This window comes from Triticum dicoccoides, chromosome 5B (assembly GCF_002162155.2).
Source record: "Triticum dicoccoides isolate Atlit2015 ecotype Zavitan chromosome 5B, WEW_v2.0, whole genome shotgun sequence".
NCBI lineage: Eukaryota > Viridiplantae > Streptophyta > Magnoliopsida > Poales > Poaceae > Triticum > Triticum dicoccoides.
In genome coordinates, this window is record NC_041389.1 from 539,095,901 (window position 1) to 539,118,887 (window position 22,987).

Below are 22,987 nucleotides of genomic sequence, written 5' to 3' on the forward strand. Positions count from 1 at the left end.
ATCACAACTTCTGGCCATATCACATCACATGATCAATCGCTGCAAAAACAAGTTAGACGTCCTCTAATTTGTTGTTGCATCTTTTACGTGGCTGCAATTGGGTTCTAGCAAGAACGTTTTCTTACCTACGAATCACCACAACGTGATTTTGTCAACTTCTATTTACCCTTCATAAGGGCCCTGTTCATCGATTCCGCTCCAACTAAAGTGGGAGAGACAGACACCCGCCAGCCACCTTATGCAACTAGTGCATGTCAGTCGGTGGAACCGGTCTCACGTAAGCGTACGTGTAAGGTTGGTCCGGGCCGCTTCATCCCACAATACCGTTGAGCAAGAAAAGACTAGTAGAGGCAAGTAAGATGACAAAATCCACGCCCACAACAAAATTGTGTTCTACTCGTGCAAAGAGAACTACGCATAGACCTAGCTCATGATGCCACTGTTGGGGAACGTTGCAGAAAATTAAAATTTTTCCTACGGTTTCACCAAGATCCATCTATGAGTTCATCTAAGCAACGAGTCAAGGGAGAGAGTTTGCATCTACATATCACTTGTAGATCGCGTGCGGAAGCTTGCAAGGTGATGATGTAGTCGAACTCAACGTGATTCGAATCACCGATGACCAAGTGCTGAACGGACAGCACCTCCGCGTTCAACACACGTACGGGACGGGAGACGTCTCCTCCTTCTTGATCCAGCAAGGGGGAAGGAGAGGTTGAGGAAGACAGCTCCACCGGCAGCACGACGGCGTGGTGATGGTGGAGAGGCAGTACTCCGACAGGGCTTCGCCAAGCACACAACGGAGGAGGAGAGGTGTTGGGGAGGGGAGGGCTGCGCCTTGGAGGGTGGTGCGGCTGCCCTCCCCTCACCCCTCTATTTATAGGGGGAAGGGAGAAGGGGGCCGGCCCCCTAGAACCCATCTAGGGGGGGGGTGCGGCGGCCTAGGGGAGAGGGGAGAGGGTGGCTTGCCCCCCAAGCCAAGGGGGGCGCCCCCTCTAGGGTTCCCCCCTCAACCCTAGGCGCATGGGCCCAAGGGAGGGGGTGCGGCCAGCCCACCAGGGGCTGGCTCCCTGCCCCACGCAGCCCATGTGGCCCCCCGGGAGGGGTGGCCCCTCCCGGTGGACCCCCGGAACCCTTCCGGTGGCCCCGGTACAATACCGGTATGACCCCGAAACTTCCCGGTGTCCGTTTGACAACTTCTCATATATAAATCTTTACCTCCGGACCCTTCCGGATCTCCTCGTGACGTCCAGGATCCCATCCGGGACTCCGAACAACATTCGGTAGTCACATACTAGTCTTCCTAATAACCCTAGCGTCACCGAACCTTAAGTGTGTAGACCCTACGGGTTCGGGAGACATGCAGACATGACCGAGACGCTCTCAGTCAATAACCAACAGCGGGATCTGGATACCCATGATGGCTCCCACATGCTCCTCGATGTTGTCATCGGATGAACCACGATGTCGAGGATTCGATCAAACCCTGTATGCAATTCCCTTTGTCAATCGGTACGTTACTTGCCCGAGACTCGATCGTCGGTATCCCAATACCTTGTTCAGTCTCGTTACCGGCAAGTCACTTTACTCGTACCGTAATGCATGATCCCGTGTCCAACACCTTGGTCACATTGAGCTCATAATGATGATGCATTACCGAGTGGGCCCAGAGATACCTCTCCATCATACGGAGTGACAAATCCCAGTCTCGATCCGTGTCAACCCAACAGATACTTTCGGAGATACCTGTAATGCACCTTTATAGTCACCCAGTTACGTTGTGACGTTTGATACACCCAAGGCACTCTTACGGTATCCGGGAGTTACACGATCTCATGGTCGAAGGAAGAGATACTTGACACTGGCAAAGCTCTAGCAAAACGAACTACACGATCTTTTATGCTATGCTTAGGATTGGGTCTTGTCCATCACATCATTCTCCTAATGATGTGATTCCGTTATCAACGACATCCAATGTCCATAGTCAGGAAACCATGACTATCTGTTGATCACAACGAGCTGGTCAACTAGAGGCTCACCAGGGACATATTGTGGTCTAAGTATTCACACGTGTACTACGATTTCCGGATAATACAGTTATAGCATGAATAAAAGACATTTATCATGAACAATGAAATATAATAATACTTTTATTATTGCCTCTAGGGCATATTTCCAACACACACCACGTTTATAATCGAACATACTTCACATCAGGTTTACAGCCACCAAGAACACAACTAAATTGAGTGTTTCAACTAAATATCTATAAAAGTATAACTAGCTCCAATGAGCTAGAACTAAATGCTTCTTCACTTTTTCATCCTAGAGCTTGCGATGAAACATGAACGAACGCCAGCATCTACATGTTATAGAACAAAAAAATGGTTAGGGACAAAATAAAAGCAATCAATGAAACAAAACAGGACTGCACCATATCACAGGAAGTTCCATATGAGCTAGAATATGGCCAACTGCACTCACTGCTCATACATGGATATATGCCTACTAATATTAACATACTGATCTAATACAGAGCATAGGCATCATGCATACCCTAAGCATATACAAACAGATGGTATTCAAGATGATGTGCTGCATATGCAAAATAAATCAAGAAACTACAACAGGAAACAGGAAACAGAGCCTCAAAGTGTTCACTTGTCATGTTTTGTCCGCCATTTTGAGATCGACACGCACCAAGCAAACAAACATGATTGCTTTATTCCTTTTGGATTAAAACAGGAATATGGTGTTCCACCTTATACTACAACATCATCAGGATTAAAACAACACATTTATAGTCAGAGTGCTGGATGAGACAAATATCAATTGAAACCAACTAGAACAGGTGAGCCAGGGATAAGTAGCAGCAGGAAAATAATGGTACATTCACAACTTAAGTTCAGGAAAATATCACCACATGTATCAGTATACATGCAACAATAGTATCATTGAGTACAGCAAAACAGCAGGTTGACCCATATAAGTCACAGCTCTAAAGAAAGAAAGAAAGAAAGAACAAGTTTAGCTAGCTATGTATTCATAGTTGAGAGCTAAGCAATTTGTTTGTTTATGCTGTAACTGACAGACCTAGTACAAGAAACAAGCAAAGTGAAACAGTATTGACCAATTCGATGGCAATACAAGCTAAGCAACTTAGCTAGTAGGTGACCATCCAATCCATGATGCAGCAGCAGGCGCAAATATGATATGATGTGAAGAAGAAGCTAGCTGGCGAGGTTGAGGATGAAACCAAAATTACAAACCATTGTTGGACCTCACATCACCACTGTTTTATCGTTTTATAAACAACCGGAAACTATGCAGAGAGCAGACTGGACAGTAAAAGAATTATCAAGCAGAGCAAAACAACAGCGTGGCCATCAACTCATAGCCCTGAAGAAAGAAAGAACCAATAGGGTCAGCTACTTATTTATTCAGAATTGAGAGTTGAGCAATCATCAGAAAACTAAAGATACTGCTTAGCTAACTAAATAACACATCATTCAGTCACAAGGTATAATTCTGACTATAATATAAGCAAAGAACTAAAGACACTACGTACTTAGAACTCAATTAAAAGTGAGAATGATTTATGCAAACAATCTGATTTTATTTGTTTACATTAGTAAAAACAAGTCTATCAGGTAAGATCAAGAACACTAATACTAACACAGACATATCTTCCTTTATGTGAACAAGTGTGCTTCCTTCATTAATTAGTAGTAATTGTTCCATGCTAATACAAGCACACGCCCTGGCCTATCGAAGTCTGAATCTAATTAAATCGCACCATGGACGTGTCATATCACCAAGGCAAGTACTAGTAAATCTTTGCACCGTTTTTCAGATAGATAAAAATGTAGTTGTACTCATCCTAACTAGCGTTGTGTAGCAGCGCTAGAAGAAAGGCGGTTTTCAGTATACTACATGGCATGTCAAAAAAATTCCAAATTTCTATTCTGTTATTTCCAAGTACCAAACGCAAGCTACAGAACGAATCACATAACTGCTATAGTGATTCTATCCAGATTCTGAAACCATGCGGAAGTATAAATGGATCTTCAATAGCCATTATTTAAACTGATCAGATCGTTAACTATTGCTGAATGCCGAACCATTTAGATCGTTAACTATCGCTGAAGAACAAAAACAGCATGTAAAATGCCACCATCAGATCAGAACTCACGTAAACCTACAGACCAGGAAAATGCATCACAAGTTGTATGCTCACCTTGTCACTTAAACCTACAGACCAGATCAGCACGACATCGGTTGCTCATCCGCCATGCCTTTGAAGACGAGGAACCTGAGCAACTCGAACTTGAAGTATATGAAGCTCCCCTTGCTGTGCGTGAAGTAGCAGCTGAAGCTGCAGCCCACCACGCACTGCCACCCCGGGCCATGGATCATATCGAACTCATGTAGTGCAGCCGTCCAAATCAGATCCAATCATTCGGCAGCACTTGCGCAGCTAACTGCTGGTTTATGTTCAAGTACATCGTTCTTTCTCTTGTAAGACTGTCTCTAGCTTGTTACTTGCAAATTCAGAGGCTATAGATTTGGGGGCGGTATTGGCAAGTTTCTCACCTTCTTGATGTGCGTCGTGATGCTCCGGCAGTCGAGGACGTCGAAGCGGTCGAGCGCCCTGGACGCTGCCGACGTGGCCTGCAGCTGCATCTTGGTCGGCATGTCGGTGTCCTCCACCGTCGCCTTCCCTTCCAGCATCCTGCTCACTCGAGTGGACGAACAGCCGCGCGCATGGACCGGAGGTTGGGGGGAACAGTCGCTACAAGCACAGAGAGTGAGAGAGGGGGGATAGAGGCGAACCACCATCGTACCAAATCAAGAAAAAAACTGAAATCTGAGAGGGGAGATGGGTCGGACCTTGAGGAACAGAGGGAGATTTGGGAGACTGTGATGGATTTGGGAGGGGGAGACCATCCTGGTCGCCATGGGAGGGCTCGCCGGAGGAGATCGCTGCTGCCGGCGCGCATCCTTGCAGATTGACGAAGAACCGGTCGTCCTCGAGCAGATCAAGGCCATCCCGGAGATGGATCGGCGCTTGAGGGCTCGGGATTCACCGAAGCAGCGCGGGATCGAGTTGGAGGCGACCGAAACCCTAGCCACCACGGGGTAGGGATTCGGGCTCCCCCTGCCATGGCCATGGTCGCGGGGTAGGAGTTGGGCTTGAGCTGGGTTGGATCTGGAGGCCGCCGGCGGGGCTGGTTGAGAGGAGGTCGCCGCCGGCAGGTGGGATCGGGGGAGAATATTGGATCGAATCGTGGGAGGTGCGGCGTCGCGACAGAGAAGACTAGGGTTTCGGAGCGAGGAAAGAAAGGAGGCGGGGTGTGGATGGAAAATGACTAGGGTTTCGGAGTTATTGTGGAAGGGTTGAGGACGGCCGTTGGATCCGCGAGCATCGGACGGCGTATGATGCACGATCCACGTGAGAGGTCCACGGACCAATCAGAGTGCAGTATGATGTTGTGACCATCTAAATAGGTCATAGTTGCCTAAAAATAATGCATTAAAATTATGTCAGCTATTTTATGACTTGAGAAATTCAAAAAGAAAATGGAAAACCTTCTCATTGTGTCACCAAAACGTGAACAAGTTTTCATAAAAAAATAACAAACATGAAAATGGATAAATATCTTTAAAAAGGTGTCGTGAGACATGAGTTTTTTTGGCAAAAAAGATATTTTCCATTTTTCGAATCCCTGAAATGAGTTTTTTTGTGAAGGACCTATAATATATTTGTTGACAAATTGGATCAAATCAATTTTTTAAAATATTAGGCCATATTTAATGCACAATTGACCAAATGGTTGGGTGTAAAAAGTTTTGATCCACCTCTCGTGAAAAAGACAAATTCCCGCCGATTCAGTAGGAAGCAGGTCAAATTTGAACTGTAGCTACCTTGTAGTTTGCTCTTTATTTTTTCCAAAAATAATTTCTAGGTACATAAGTATCTATTTAATCAGAGAAACACCAAAAAAATTCCAAGATTCAACCACTAGCTAGGAACGATCATTCCCGCCGTTTTGACCGCATTTTGAAACGGGCATAAAAAATTCAAAAAAATCAAAAAATTGGGAAACCTTCGCATTGTGTCATTATATGTGACCAAGTTTCCAGGAAAAATAATAAACTTGTAATACAGAAATTATTTTAAAAAAGTGTTCTTAGAAATGAGCTATCATGCGTGAAGATTCATGGCTTTCAAGCCAAATGATCAATCTTATGGCCACATTCATGGCATAGTTTGTTCAAATGATCTCATATTGTGCACAAGGGTACATCTTGGAATTCCAAACAATGTTGCCTAAGGAAGTTTTCATTTTCTTTGCACGGAAATTTCATTTTTCATTTTCCGAGTGCCCAAAAGGAGGTTTTTTTGTGAAGGAACTACCAAATAATTGTTGCAAAAATGGACCAAATCAATTTTATAAAATACTAGGACATATTTAATGCACTATTGACAAAATGGTTGGGTGAAAAAAGTTTTGATCCACCTCTCGTGAAAAAGACAAATTGTCGTCGATTCAGTTGGAAGCGGGTCAAATTTGAACTGTAGCTGCCTCATAGTTTGCTATTTATTTTTCCCAAAAATCATTTCTAGTTACATAAGTATCTATTTAATCAGAGAAACACCAAAAGTTTTCCAAGATTCAACCACTAGCATGGAACGGTCAAGCCCGCCGTTTTGACCACATTTTGAAACGGGCATAAAAAATTCAAAAAAATCAAAAAATTGGAAAACCTTCGCATTGTGTCATTATATGTGACAAAGTTTACAGAAAAAATAATAAACTTGTAATACAATAATTATTTTAAAAAAGTGTTCTCAGAAATGAGCTATCAAGTGTGAAGATTCATGGCTTTCAAGCCAAATGATCAATCTTATGGCCACATTCATGGCATAGTTTGTTCAAATGATCTCATATTGTGCACAAGGGTGCATATTGGAATAGCAAACAATGTTGCCTAAGGAAGTTTTCATTTTCGTTGGACGAAGAAACCATTTTCCATTTTTCGAGTGCCCGAAAGGAGGTTTTTTTTTGTGAAGGAACTACCAAATAATTGTTGCAAAATTGGACCAAATCATTTTTATAAAATACTAGGCCATATTTAATGCACAATTGACAAAATGGTCTGGTGTAAAAAAATTTGATCCACCTCTCGTGGAAAAGACAAATTTCTGCCGATTCAGCTGGAAGCGGGTCAAATTTGAACTGCAGCTGCCTCATAGTTTGCTATTTATTTTTTCCAAAAATCATTTCTAGTTACATAAGGACCTATTTAATCATAAATACATGGTTTGGTGGCGATACGTCGAGGTTTGGGTGGTGGCCGAGGGCCCCAACTCTAGAGCGCGTAAACTCGCATGCCCGCCGCGTGGTCACCGCGTGACCGTGGTGTTGCCATGTGTTCTGGGCGGCCTAGGCATGTCTAGTGGGTTGGGCACTCCCCAGGTTGGTGCTAGGAAGAAAATTACAACATAAGATTCTCACGAGGAGACCAATCGATGCTCAAACATGAATTAGCAGCCAAGTGTTTGGTTAGCGGTACGGGAAATGTGCATGGCTAATGGGCGTGAGTTTTGGCTGAGGATGATCAGTTACTAAGAAGACCGTTTTCAAAAAAATTCAGCTCAAAAGGAGGAGCCTAGGTGGTACTTGCTTTGCAAACCACCACATTGGACATAAATACGAATGTTGAAGCTCGGCTCAAAATAATAAATGGATTGAGCTGGCATTTGGTGGAGGATGGTTATTTGGGCATAGGAAAGCACTGTAGAAAATGGATACTATTTGGACATGCCAAAGTGGTACTTCCTTCACAAACTGTTGTTCTGAACAGAATAGGAAAATGAATATTTTTGAATTATTTTTGAACTAGGAAAGGAAGGTTTTTACATATTTGACGAAGATATGACCCAAAGAATTTATGAGATTTTTTTGGGAATTTTGGGAATGACAGAAATATAGGTTGCTTCACAACCTAGGGCAAAAACTGCCACATGGACATGACACATAGGCAAAACTGATGAGGTGGCGCCTAGTCATAGCAACCCACCACAATTTACAAGGCTATGACCATCTATATTGGTCGTTAACAACTAGAAATAAGGCAGCGGACTAGCGCTGTTTGCTTTATGACCATTTCGTGTAAGGAAATTACGACCTTTCTGACCAAAATGGTCGCAATGGTTTAGGGTTTGGAGCCCCCCGAATAGCTTTTGACCAATTGGTCTAAAATGGTCATAAATTTATGACCAATTCTGTGAGGGTCACTGACAGAAGGTCATAAGTTGACATATTTCTTGTAGTGTTGCTTGGAATGATGGATAGGCTAAGTTCTTCTACCAACCCACTCTTCATCGAGCAAGACGACGACATGTCATCCTATGTCACCAAGAGCCACCTCTTCGGTGCATAAAGAGCTTTGCATCAAGAACAACAAGCAATGAGCGACCACATCGACAATCTCACCACCGACTCGCGACTATCCGAGCAACGAACAAGAGACTACTTCGACAACAAGCTCGACGCACACAAACAAGAGAACGATGCAAGAATGGACGAGATTCGTGCCTTGTTGGTAAACCGCTCTTCTACCACTCCATCCTACTCAAGACGGAGCCGCTCGAGTCGACACCCCGACGACACCCTCTCCGGCTCAAGTACACCGACATCGAACACTCTACATCGAGCCGTGTGCCAAGACCGTCAAGCAACTCGCAATCCTCTACACGGCAATCATCCACAAGAGCAATTCGACGAGCAAGCACATCATCATCGCCAAAACCAAGCTACTCTTGCACAAGCACAAGAAAGGCAATGTCAATGTCACCAAGAGGAAGAGCGAGCGCGCCAACACCAAGATGAACAAGATGCTGAGGCTCAACGTGTTCAACAACAACAACGTGAAGCACAAGCACTTGAGGCGCAACGTGCCCTTCGAGAGTCAAGTCGAGCCGTTGCCAACCGCAACCAAGATACACGCAATCAAGAAGAAGCACTTCACGAAGAAATTCAAGAGCGAAACTACCAAGCAAGAGTGCATCGTCAAGTTCCTCAAGCTCCTCCACAAGCTCGACAAGCTCCTCCACAATCTCAAGTTCACCAAGAGCATGATGACTATGGAAATCCTCGACGCCAAGAGCAACATGAGGTTGACAATCATCCACATCAAGGGCGTCATCATCATCCCCAACCCCAAGACAATGAAGAGGAACGCTACGGCAAGCTCAAGTTCACCATGCCCAAGTTCACCGGAAGCAATGATCCTGAAGAGTACCTTTCATGGGCATTGAAGGTCGACAAGATCTTTCCCTTGCACAACTATGAGGAAGATAAGAAGATCGCCATGGCATCCCTTGAGTTCCAAGACTATGTGCCCATATGGTGGGAACAAGTCCTTGAGCGCCGAGAAGCAAGAGGTGAACCACCAATCACCACATGGGATCAAATGAAGGATGTCATGCGAGCACGCTTTGTGCCAACATACTACAACCGCGACCTTTCCAAGAAACTCCAACTCCTCAAGCAAGGAACAAAGAGCATTGAAGAATAACACAAGCAAATGGATATTGCCATGATAAGAGTCAAGGTCATGGAAGATGATGAGCAATCTATGGCCCGTTTCTTGAATTGCCTCAATAATCCCATCAAGAAGATTGCCGATTTCCAACCCTACTCCAGCCTCATTGATGTTGGGGAACGCAGTGATTTCAAAAAAAAAATCCTACGCACACGCAAGATCTATCTAGGTGATGCATAGCAACGAGAGGGGAGAGTGTGTCCACGTACCTTCGTAGACCGAAAGCAGAAGCGTTTCAATAATGCAGTTGATGTAGTCGAACGTCTTCGCAATTCAACCGATCCAAGTACCGAACATACGTCACCTCCATGTTCAGCACACATTCAGCTCGATGACGTCCCTTGTACTCTTGATCCAGTTGAGGCTGAGGGAGAGTTTCATCAGCACGACGGCGTGGCGACGGTGATGATGAAGTTACCGGCGCAGGGCTTCGCCTAAGCACTACGACGATATGACCGAGGTGTGTAACTGTGGAGGGGGCATCGCACATGGCTAAAAGATCAACTTGTGTTGTCTGTTGTGTTATTCCACGTATATAAAGGATGTAGGGAGATAGGAGGCCGGCCAGGTTTGGGCGCGCCAGGGGGGAGTCCTACTTGGACTCCTAGTCCAAGTAGGATTCCCCCCCCCCCTTTCCTTTCTTCCACCGGAGGGAAAGGTAAGGGAGAGAGAGAGAGGGAAGGAAAGAGGGGGGACGGCCCCTTCCCCTAGTCCAATTCAGTTTGGGCAAAGGGAGGGGCGCCCCTCTCACGTGGCCCTTTTTCCTCTCCTCCAATAAGGCCCACTAGGCCCAATACTTCTCCCGGGGGGTTCCGGTAACCTCCCGGCACTCCGTAAAAATGCCCGAACCACTCGGAACCATTCCCATGTCCAAATGCAACCTTCCAATATATGAATCTTTACCTCTCGACCATTTCGAGACTCCTCGTCATGTCCATGATCTCATCCAGGACTCCAAACAAACTTCGGTACATCAAATCACATAACTCATAATACAAATCGTCATCGAACGTTAAGCGTGCAGACCCTACGGGTTCGAGAACTATGTAGACATGACCGGGACACATCTCCGGTCAATAACCAATAGCGGAACCTGGATGCTCATATTGGCTCCTACATATTCTACAAAGATTGTTATTGGTCAAACTATATAACAACATACGTTGTTCCCTTCGTCATCGGTATGTTACTTGCCCGAGATTCGATCGTCGGTATCTCAATACCTAGTTCAATCTCATTACCAGCAAGTCTCTTTACTCGTTCTGTAATGCATCATCCCGTAACTAACTCATTAGTCACATTGCTTGCAAGGCTTATAGTGATGTGCATTACCGAGAGGGTCCAGAGATACCTCTCCGAAACACGGAGTGACAAATCCTAATCTCGATCTATGCCAACCTAACAAACACCATCGGAGACACCTGTAGAGCATCTTTGTAACCACTCAGTTACGTTGTGACGTTTTATAGGACACTAAATGTTCCTCCGGTAATCGGGAGTTGCATAATCTCATAGTCATAGGAACATGTATAAGTTATGGAGAAAGTAATAGCAATAAACTAAACGATCATAGTGCTAAGCTAATGGATGGGTCAAGTCAATCACATCATTCTCTGATGATGTGATCTCGTTTATCGAATGACAACTCTTTGTATATGGCTAGGAAACTTAACCATCTTTTATTAACGAGCTATTTAAGTAGAGGCATACTAGTGACATTCTGTTTGTCTATGTATTCACACATGTACTAAGTTTTTGGTTAATACAATTCTAGCATGAATAATAAACATTTATCATGATATAAGGAAATATAAATAAAAACTTTATTATTGCCTCTAGGGCATATTTCCTTCAGTCTCCCACTTGCACTAGAGTCAATAATCTAGTTCACATCGCCATGTGATTTAACACCAATAGTTCACATCTGTATGTGTTTAACACCCATAGTTCACATTGCCATGTGACCAACACCCAAAGGGTTACTAGATTCTATAATCTAGTTCACATCGCTATGTGATTAACACCCAAAGAGTACTAAGGCATAATCATGTTTTAATTATGAGAGAAGTTTAGTCAACGGGTCTGTCACTTTCGGAGCCGTATGTATTTTGCAAATATTCTATGTCTACAATGCTCTGCATAGAGCTACTCTAGCTAATTGCTCGCACTTTCAATATGTATCCAGATTGAGACTTAGAGTCATCTCGATCGGTGTAAAAGCTTGCATCGCCATAACTTTTTACGACGAACTCTTTATCACCCCCATCACCGAGAAACATTTCCTTAGTCCTCCTAAGGATAATTTTGACCGTTGTCCATTGATCTACTCCTAGATCACTATTGTACCTGCTTGCCAAAACCATGGCAAGGTACACAATAGGTCTGGTACACAGCATAGCATACTTTATAGAACCTATGACTGAGGCATAGGGAATGACTTTCATTCAATGACTTTCATTCTCTTTCTATCTTCTGTCATGGTCGGGCTTTGGGTCTTACTCAACTTTACACCTTGTAATACAAGCAAGAACTCCTTCCTTGACTGATCTATTTTGAACTCGTTCAAAATCTTGTCAAGGTATGTACCCATTGAAAAATCTTGTTAAGCGTCTTGATCTATCTCTATAGATCTTGATGCCCAATATGTAACCAGCTTCACCGAGGTCTTTCATTGAAAAACTCTTATCCAAGTATCCCTTTATGCTATCCAGAAATTCTATATCATTTCCAATCAACAATATGTCATCCACCTATAATATTAGAAATGCTATAGAGCTCCCACTCACTTTCTTGTAAATACAGGCTTCTCCAAAAGTCTGTATAAAACCATATGCTTTGATCACACTATCAAAGTGTTTATTCCAACTCCGAGAGGCTTGCACCAGTCCATAAATGGATCGCTGGAGCTTGCACGCTTTGTTAGCACCCTTTGGATCGACAAACCTTCTGGTTGCATCATATACAACACTTCTTCTAGAAATCCATTCAGGAATGCAGGTTTGACATCCATCTGCCAAATTTCATAATCATGAAATGCCGGAATTGCTAACATGATTCGGACAGGCTTAAGCCTCGCTACGGGTGAGAAAGTCTTATCGTAGTCAACTCCTTGAACTTGTCGAAAACCTTTTGCGACAAGTCGAGCTTTGTAGATAGTAACACTACTATCAGTGTCCGTCGTCCTCTTGAAGATCTATTTATCTAATATGGCTTGCCGATCATCGGGCAAGTCCACCAAAGTTCACACTTTGTTTTTGTACATGGATCCCATCTCAGATTTCATGGGCTCAAGCCATTTTGTGGAATCTGGGCTCATCATCGCTTCCTCATAGTTCATAGGTTCATCATGGTCTATTAACATGACTTCTAGAGCAGGATTACCGTACCACTCTGGTGCGGACCGTACTCTATAAGACCTACGAGGTTCTGTAGTAACTTGATCTAAAGTTTCATGATTGAAAGGATCGATATGGTTGACTAGAGGGGGGGGTGAATAGGCAACTAACAATTTTTAGACTTTTCTTTCACAATTTAAACCTTGCAATGAAATAGGTTGTCTAGATGTGCAACTACGTGGACAACATATATGATGCAAAGACAATGAGCACGCAAGCAAGCAATGGATATAGCACAAGTAAGCTTGCAAAAGTAAAGGGATAAGATAACCAAGAGTGGAGCCGGTGGAGACGAGGATGTGTTACCGAAGTTCCTTCCTTTTAAGGGGAAGTACGTCTCCGTTAGAGCGGTGTGGAGGCACAATGCTCCCCAAGAAGCCACTAGGGCCACCGTAATCTCCTCACGCCCTCACACAATGCGAGATGTCGTGATTCCACTATTGGAGCCCTTGAAGGCGGCAACCGGACCTTTACAAACAAGGTTGGGGCAATCTCCACAACAATTGGAGGCTCCCAACGAAACCATGAAGCTTCACCACAATGGAATATGGCCTCGAGGTGACCTCAACCGTCTAGGGTGCTCAAGCACCAAGAGTAACAAAATCCACACTAGAAAGTATGGGGGAAGTAAATATCCTTTGGTGGAAGTGTAGATCTAGGTCTCCTCCTTCAAACCCTAGCACATCAACAAGTTTGAGTGGCTAGAGAGAGAGAGATCGGGCAAGAGAGCTTGAGAGCATCAATGGTGGAGTGAGAGAGGTAAGAGATAGGCGTGGTAGGTGGAGGAACCACCTTATATAGCAACCCACTAAAATCCAACCGTTACTGCGTTTTTAGTACTGCAGCGGTACAACCGCTCCTTGTCCCGGTACAACCGGGACTCACGATGTAACTGCAGAACTCTACCAGGCGGTACAACCGGGCCATCGGGCGGTAGTACCATTCATTAGCAAATAACCGGACCAACCGCCCAGCTACCGCACAACTACCGCACCTAAACAGAACGGAGTCACCCTTGAGGGCGGTAGTTGGGCGGTGCAGGGCCGGTGCAACCGCCTGGTCTTGATCGCTTGAGCGGCTAAGGAACGAGCGGAAGAACCGCTCGAACCTCCGGTTGTACCGGTTGAAAAGGAACAATCGGGCCACCACCGCCCAGCCACCGCATCAGGACAGAAGCCTGACCGGTACATGGGCGGTGCATGGCTGGAACAACCGTTGCTGGACTATGTAGAGTTAGATGGCGGTACCACCGCCCGGAGGCAGCGGTACCACCGCTCGACAGCAGCAGAGTAGCGTCAAGATCGAGCAGTATAACCGCTCGGACGAGTGGTACAACCGCTGGGAACACACAGCAAGGATTAGATGAGGATGGATGCACTCTCTCGACAAGAAAAGGGGGAATGGATGTGAACGAGAATGGACTCCCCTATTCTATCCACAGAGAAATCCCTCTAGATTGTACGGGATCCCTACGACCAAAGAGATAAAAGCGTAGAGGATCCCGTCTTCAAATGATTCCTTCGAGAGAGAACCACTAACCGATGAAAGCCTAATCATTGAGAACCTGAAACAATTAGCACAGGATTAGACCAACAAAGGGTTCTCATCATCATCCAAAACATAAGGTAGGGAAATGCCGTTACAATCTCCCCCTTTTTGGTGGATGATGACAACAACACGATATAAGATAGAAGACTATAGAATCTAGACGGAGCTCCCCCTAGATGTGAGCCCCAGGACGAGACTCCCCCTAGGTTCTATAGGCTAGTCAAATAAAGCATATAACATGAAGGTAGCCAACACAAAGAAACAAGAGCAATGCTACCAATTAAGACCAACATGCATAACGAAGAGATAGCAGGAGTGGCACAAAAACCACACAAAACAAACAAGAACGACCAAAGTTCAACTGGAGACCACAGACAAGTTCAAAACGAGACACACACTACGCAACCACCCATGCAACTCCCGAGTCCTATCACACTCTCTCCCCCTTTGGCATCAGGACACCAAAAAGGAAGAGAGCGAAGCTATCGCCCAGGCTCAGTCGTCCTCCTCTGACTCCTCGGTAGCATCAAGGTCTTCATCATTGTCAGAATCTTCACCATCATCAGAAACTTCATCATCGTCCCGATCTGAGTCCTCCATGATATCATCAGCAGCAGTAACGATGGTGGAGGGCTGAGGAGGGGCTTCATCATCAGTCCAGGTGCTGTGGGAGGATATCCAACGCTCCTCCGGTGTGATGCTCTTCTCAGAACCACTCTGAACTGACATGCTTAGGTGCCTCATCAAAGCAATTTGGCGATGCCGCGCAAGCTTCTCATTGACATGTGCCTCATACATCCTCTTCTGGATGTCAGACTGGAGGCAGAAGGTCTTCTTTACCTTGGCAGTGAGCTTGTCCACCCACGAGGGCTTGGCCCCTGGTTCCAACTCAAAATCCTCATCATCAGAAGTGGCATAGACATCCTCAGGAGCATTAGCCGGGAAACGTGGCTCGGCGTGCTTCTTCTTCTTAAGGAGCTTGACTTCATGATTGGTAAGATTGTCAGGAGAGGTGAGGGGCTCTCCAGGACGGCGAACTCCCCACACTGAGTTCAGAAAGCACATGACAAATGGAGCGTAAATGGGGACCTTCCTGTAGATGACCATGTTGTACATCTCGTGCCACAACCAGTTGGACACATCAAACGTCTCCCCAGATCCAACCTTGGTCTTCATAGCAACCATCAAGTCAACAAGATAGCCATGGATTTCATCTTGATTCCCCACTTTGGGCAGAAGCACATTGCGAAAAACACGATGCATGATGTCATAGACCTTCACCAAATCCTTAGATTCACCAATAATACCACGGCCCCGAATGTACAGAGGGGCAAGCTTCTCCTTGGACATGGGGTCAGGATGATCATGGGGGCGAATGCCACCCCTTCCTTCCAGACCGGTATCATCATACCCAATAGCATTGCAGAAGGTCCTCCAGGGAACTTGAAAGAGCTCATCACGACACATGAAAGTGAGGGTGCGCGTGTCATCTTCTCCAAAGTGAACGGTGGCATAGAACTGATGGATGAGTTGAACATCAAAGTCACAGTTGACGGACATGAGCTTGACAAGATCAAACTCCTCACAGAGAGCCAAAGCCTCACCAAAATACTCCAGGTTGTTCCGCCAATGATCAAGATCGATGGTCCACTGCTTGGCATATCTGTTCTTGTTGTGCTCAAAGAGTTCATGAACAATTCGTACTTGCATCTCATTCCGAAACTAAACAGTGGTCCAACGAGGAGCTACGGGAACCACATAAGGATTCTTTGAGCGGAAGGCTTCCCAATCCTTGGCTTTCCAACGGTGGAGTGGCATTATCACACGTTGTTTGACAGCGGCAGACTTTTCACGGCGAGTGGGCTTGGTGGGGATCACAACTTCCTCTTCAGAGTCAGCCGGGCGCGGAGCCCGTCGAACCCTCTTCTTGGTCTTGCGAGGAGCAGGGCGAGAACTGGAGCCACCTAAACACAAACACGAAGGGGACACACGAAACCAACAGGAATGAGAGGAAAGCACACGAAAAATGCAACACAAAGAAACCAGAACAGTGTTGTGGTTCATATCTACCGGTTGAACCGGATCCCCCACCGGTAGAACCGCCCCACCGGTTGTACCGCCCGTCTGGGCGGTAGAACCGCTGACAGTGGCACTACCAGGGTAGTTAGATCTGTTCAAGATGTGCAAATCACTCAAGCAATATTCGGAGTTCTATGTACTGCACAGACACAAGAAGAACGACGGTCTCTCCCAACCAAAGAACAACCACAACACTAGGAGGATAAGGTAATGCCCTAGAACAAGAAGAAAACCTAGAACAAAGAACGAAGAACAAGGACATTACCACCATCCATGGGAGAAGACCGGAAGGCTTCCACGGAGAGAATCCGCGGAGAACCCTCGGGACCAAAGCGCGGGGCGCACTCCGGGACGAGGCAAAGGTGACCGGCGGCTAGGGCAAGGAGGAGGCGACTGGGGACGAAGGGAAAAAAAGAGAAAACCCTTCGCCCCGTCGGATATAAATAGGCCCGTAGCCGCGCGGCGGTAGAACCGCTCCTAGGACCGGTTGTACCGCAAGTCAGGTGACCGGAAGTACCGCCCGGAGACAACCTGTAGAACCGGGCGGAGAAGCCCCAGAGAAAAATGGGCGGTACAACCGCCCAAGCACCGAAGATAACGCAACTGGGGCAGCACAACCAGGTATCAGCGGTAGAACCGCCCGTGACACCGGTTGTACCGCCCGACCACCAAAGCCCAGACCAAAAAAGAACAAGACAAACGGGACAACACAAAAGAAAAGGAAACACGAAGGGAAAACAAAAGCAACCGCACACAAGCTGAGCGAGCTCAGTCCCCTCTCTTAAGAGAGGGCGATGGCCGAAGCCACCTATGTTTGAGTCAAGTGGTATGGCACCGCGAAGAATTATCCTTGGGCCCATGACCAACACTCGTCTTTGAAGCACAAATGCCATCAAAAATGGCTAATGTGAAAGAGGTGATCGATTTATGCATGATGGGGGGAGGGAGAGTTCATTGATAGAACAACACTCCCCCTATGTCTATGCCTACACCTAAACTAGACAACACGTTGAATGTGGTGGGGGTGTACGGGTTCAAGTCACATTGCTCAAATCAATGATATTTAGCTCATGCCTTAACTCGCGAAATCTTGCTTCATCCAAGGGCTTCGTGAAAATATATGCAAGGTTATCATGAGTGTTGACATACTTGAGCTCGATCTCTCCTCGCCTAATGTGATCCTGGATGAAGTGATACCGAATCTCAATGTGCTTCGTCTTGAAGTGTTGTACCGGGTTGAGAGAAATCTTGATGGCACTTTCATTATCACACCAAAGAGGCACTTTGTCACAAATGACACCTCACTCCTTTAAAGTTTGCCTCATCCATAGGAGTTGAGCACAACAACTACCAGCCGCCACATACTCCGCTTCGGTGGACGAGAGGGACACACAACTTTGCTTCTTGGAAGACCAACTTACCAAAGAGCAACCAAGAAATTGGCACCCTCCGGAAGTGGACTTCCTATCCACTTTGTCCCCCGCCCAATCGGAATCCATGAAACATTCAAGCTTGAAATTTGCTCCTCTTGGGTACCATAAGCCAAAGTTTGGGGTATGAGCCAAATATCAAAAGATTCGCTTGACCGCCACATAGTGACTTTCCTTTGGTGCGGCTTGAAACCGTGCACACATCCCCACACTCAACATGATATCCGGTCTAGATGCACAAAGGTAAAGCAAGGAGCCAATCATGGAGCGATATACCTTTTGATCCACCGCTTTACCATTGGGATCGATGTCAAGTTGGCACTTGGTAGGCATTGGAGTAGAAGCCGGCTTGACATCACTTAGCTTGAATCTCTTAAGCATGTCTTGAGTGTATTTGGATTGGTTGATGAAGGTACCTTCTCTTCTTTGTTTGATATCAAAACCAAGAAAGAACTTCAACTCTCCCATCAAAGACATCTTGAACTTAGAGGTCATGAGAGCGGCAAAATCTTCATTGAAAGCTTTGTTAGGGGAACCAAAGATAATGTCATCAACATATAGTTGGCACACAAACAACTCCCCTTTGACCTTCTTAGTAAAAAGAGTGGGATCGATTTGCCCAACTTCAAATCCACGATCTTGTAACAACTCGGTAAGGTGGTCATACCACGCACGTGGGGCTTGTTTAAGGCCATAGAGTGCCTTATCGAGTTGATACACATGATCCGGGAAGTAAGGATCCTCGAACCCGAGGGGTTGCTTGACATAAACCAACTCATTAATAGGACCATTAAGAAAAGCACTTTTCACATCCATTTGTCGCAACTTAAAGTTGTGATGGGAACATAAGCAATCAACAAACGTATGGATTCAAGACGAGCAACGGGAGCAAAGGTTTCACCGTAGTCGATACCCTCGACTTGGGAGTAGCCTTGTGCTACCAATCTTGCCTTGTTGCGAATGATGTTCCCATGAGCATCTTGCTTGTTCTTGAAGATCCACTTGGTTCCAATGATGTTATGGTTCCCCGAAGGCCTTGGCACCAACCTCCACACCTTGTTGTACTCGAAGTTGTTGAGTTCTTCATGCATGGCATTGAGCCAATCCGAGTCTTCGAGCGCCTCATAGACCTTTTGGGGTTCAACACAAGAGACAAACACGTGATGTTCACAATAGTTTGCTAATTGTCTACGAGTGCTTACCCCCTTTCTTAGACTTCCAACCACATTTTCCATGAGATGGCCTTTGGTGGTGAGTTTGGAAGCAATCTTCGCGGCACGACGCTCTAATTCCTCCTGGGAAGTGGAAGGAGGAGGGTTAACTTGATCATCTTGAGCGCCGTCTTGAGCTTGCTCGAGGAGGAGAACTTGACCTTGGGCATCATTTAGAGGTTCACCTCCGTCTTGAGGTTGATCTTGCCCTTGGTCTTGTTCATGAAGGTGAGGGCCTTCACTTTGTTCTTCGGAAGTGTGTGGGTCTTCGGAAGGTGATGGCTCCACTTGAGTGGAGCATTGTCCTTCTCCTTCGGCCACAAGGGGTTCCTCAATGGGTAGGATATGACCAATACCCATTCTTCTTATGGCTTGGGGAGGAATTTCATCACCTACATCCCAAGTACCACTTTGCTCCACTTAGGAGCCGTTATTTTCATCAAACTCTATGTTACACGTCTCCTCAATGAGTCCGTTGGACTTGTTGAGAACACGGTAAGCATGAGAGTTTGTAGCATAACCAACAAATATGCCCACGTGAGCTCTAGCTTCAAATTTAGACAAACGAACACCTTTCTTGAGAATGAAACACTTACACCCGAACACTCGGAAGTACTTGAGATTGGGCTTGTTCCCGGTGAGTATCTCATACGGAGTCTTGTTCAAGCCTTTGCGGAGATAGAGCTGATTGGATGCATGACACGCTGTGTTGATGGCTTCGGCCCAGAAGTTGTATGGAGACTTGAACTCCGCCATCATGGTCCTTGCCGCATCCATCAATGTCCGGTTCTTCCTCTCCGCAACACCATTTTGTTGAGGGGTATATGGTGCGGAATATTGGTGCTTGATCCCTTCATCACTAAGAAACTCATCCAAGGTGTATTTCTTGAACTCGGTGCCATTGTCACTTCTTATTGTCAAGATCTTTGCATTGTGTTGACGTTGAGCTTCATTTGCAAAGTTGATGACGGTTTGTTGAGTCTCACTCTTCCTCTTGAAGAAGTATACCCACATGTATCTTGAATAATCATCCACTATCACCAAGCAATACTTTCTACCCCCAAGACTATCAAAGGATGGGGGCCCAAAGAGGTCCATGTGGAGGAGCTCCAAGGGTCTCTTCGAGTAGATGATAGTCATGGGAGGGTGAGCCGTCTTATGAAGCTTTCCTTCGATACAAGCACTGCAAACACGATCTTTGGCAAAACTAACATTCGTGAGTCCATGGACATGGCCCCCCTTGAGAAGACTTTGCAAAGATCTCATATTGACGTGGGCTAAACGGCGATGCCAAAGCCATCCCACATCAACTTTAGCCATTAGGCATGTCGCGGTCTTAGTGGGTTGCTCCGAGAAGTTAACCACATAGCGACCATTCTTGACATGCCCAACAGAGGCTACTTTAAGAGTCTTGCTCCACAAGAGGGCCACAGTATCAATATCAAAGAAGGTGGCAAAACCCATGAGTGTGAGTTGACAAACGGAAAGTAAATTGAATGCAAGGGACTCAACAAGCATGACTTTCTCGATCGTTAGATCATGAGAAATGACAACCTTGCCAAGACCCAATACCTTAGAATGTGAGGCATCACCCCATTCGACATTGGTGGGCATAGATGGGATATTGTGCACGTCCACCACCAAGTCCTTGCTCCTGGTCATATGATTTGTTGCTCCACTATCGAGCAACCATGATCCCCCACCGGAAGCAAACACCTACAAGAGATCAATGCTTGGTTTTAGGTACCCATTGAGTAATGGGTCCTTTGATGTTAGTAACAAGGGTCTTAGGAACCCAAATTGACCATTCAATGTACTCATAAGGAGAACCAACAAATTTAGCATAAACATGTCCATCACTAGCACGGCACAACACATAAGAGGGGTTAAAGTCGCCGGCTTTGTTGGGAGAGATGGCGTTGTGCTCTTTGGCTTCACCGCTCTTCCCATTGTTCTTCTTCTCCTTAGGAGCACCTTCTCCCTCTTTCACAAAGGTTTGCGTGAGCGGAGGAGGTCGATTGGTCTTGCTCTTCTTCTCCTTGTTCTTCTTCTTGTTCTTGGACTTGGGTGCGAACCCAACTCCCTCCTTTCCCACAACTTCCTTTTGATTGCTCAAAAGGTCATTTAGGTTCTTCTCGCCTTGTATGCATGACAGAAGACCTTTCTCGAGTTGTTCCTTCAACTTGGCATTTTCCTCCACAAGATGCACATGCTCACAACATGGGTTAGTAGCATTTGCATTATCAATTAAGACCATGTGAGGAAATGTGGCCTTTTCCTTAGTTAGCTTAACTTGGAGTTGAGCATGAGACTCCTTGAGGGTGGCATGAGCACTTTTCAAGACCTTGTGGGCCTTGTCAAGTACATCAAACTCCTCCGTGAGTCTAACATGATCAACCCAAAGTTTAGCCTTCTCGGAAGCTAGAACACGAGACACAACAAGAGCATGATCAAGATCTTTCTTTAGTTTAGCATGACCATCGTTGTGTGACTCCTCAAGAGCCAAACGATGCTCACGCTCTTCCTCAAGAGCATTAGAGAGATCCGATATCTCATCGGCATAGTCACGACTATGACTTTCCATCTTAGTGATGGTTTCTTCATGAGCCTCGATCATGTCATTGGCTTCACCAAGTTGTTCCAAGAGAGCAACGAAATGCTTCTTGGATTTGCCCTTGAGCTTACTCATGAAGGACTCAAATTCATTGATCTCCTCATTAGACCCCTTACCATTATCAAAGTCATCCGTTGAAGGAGGGTTAGGAATAATGGTGGTTTTGATGTTGGGGGTTACCTTGTTGTTGGCCTTAGCCATGAGGCACTTGGCGGTGATGTTCTCGTTAGGTGCATCAAAGAGAGACACCCGAGGAGTTGAGACAATGGCAACGGATGCCATGGCCATTGTTTCACCATCTTCATCATCATCGTCATCCTCACGGTATTCTTCTTGAACCACCAACCCGCGAGAAGGAGTCTTCTTGGTGAAGTTGTTCTTGTTGGGGAAGGACTTGGCTTTGTCTTTTCGAATGAACTTGCCACCATTGTCTTCCCGCTTCTCGTATGGACAATCCGCAACGAAATGACTGACATTGCCACAGTTGAAACAAGTTCTAACTCGTTGCTTCCCTTTGAGGCCACTTGAGTTGTTCTTGTTGAAGTTGGGTCTTGTAGTCTTCTTACTCCAAAACTGTCTTGAGGCAAGAGCCATGTGCTCATGATAATCATACTTCATGTCCTCGGGGTTGCTCTCCTCATCTTCCTCTTCTTCTTCTTCTTCCACACTAACCTTGGCCTTCAAGGCAAGATTGGGCTTCTTTGCCCTTTGGGAACGGAGCACCGCATTGTCGGCGGTCTTATCCAAGATGTTCATTGCAACAAACTCATCCAACACTTCACCAGAGGTCATGGAGTGGAAGTCCGGTCTTTGGCGGATGACGGAGGACATGGCCTTGTTGTAGGGCATCATGGCCTTGAGGAACTTGCGCTTGATCCAGTTGTCATCCGTGTCCTTACTCCCATGATCTCGGAGTGCGACCGCAAGTTTGGTCACTCTTCGAAAGAGCTCACGAGGTTCTTCATCCTCTTTCATTGCAAACTCATCGGCTTCATCTTGCACCACTTCATAGTTGGAGCGTTGAATGCTAGCACTTCCTCTATACATACGCTCGACACACTTCCATGCTTCTTTAGCCATGACATGAGGTCGAAGATG

The 22,987-nt window shown here is 45.8% G+C and overlaps 1 protein-coding gene across 1 annotated transcript; it reads right to left on the reverse strand.

The window, feature by feature from the left end:
• Positions 1–4,263: 4,263 nt before the first annotated feature.
• On the reverse strand, positions 4,264–4,731 carry LOC119306042 (dynein light chain LC6, flagellar outer arm-like). The gene is made up of 2 exons (XM_037582386.1): positions 4,594–4,731; positions 4,264–4,422 (listed from the first exon to the last, which is right to left on the reverse strand). The coding sequence occupies exons 1-2, from the start codon at positions 4,729–4,731 to the stop codon at positions 4,264–4,266; spliced, it is 297 nt and encodes a 98-aa protein (XP_037438283.1).
• Positions 4,732–22,987: the final 18,256 nt, after the last annotated feature.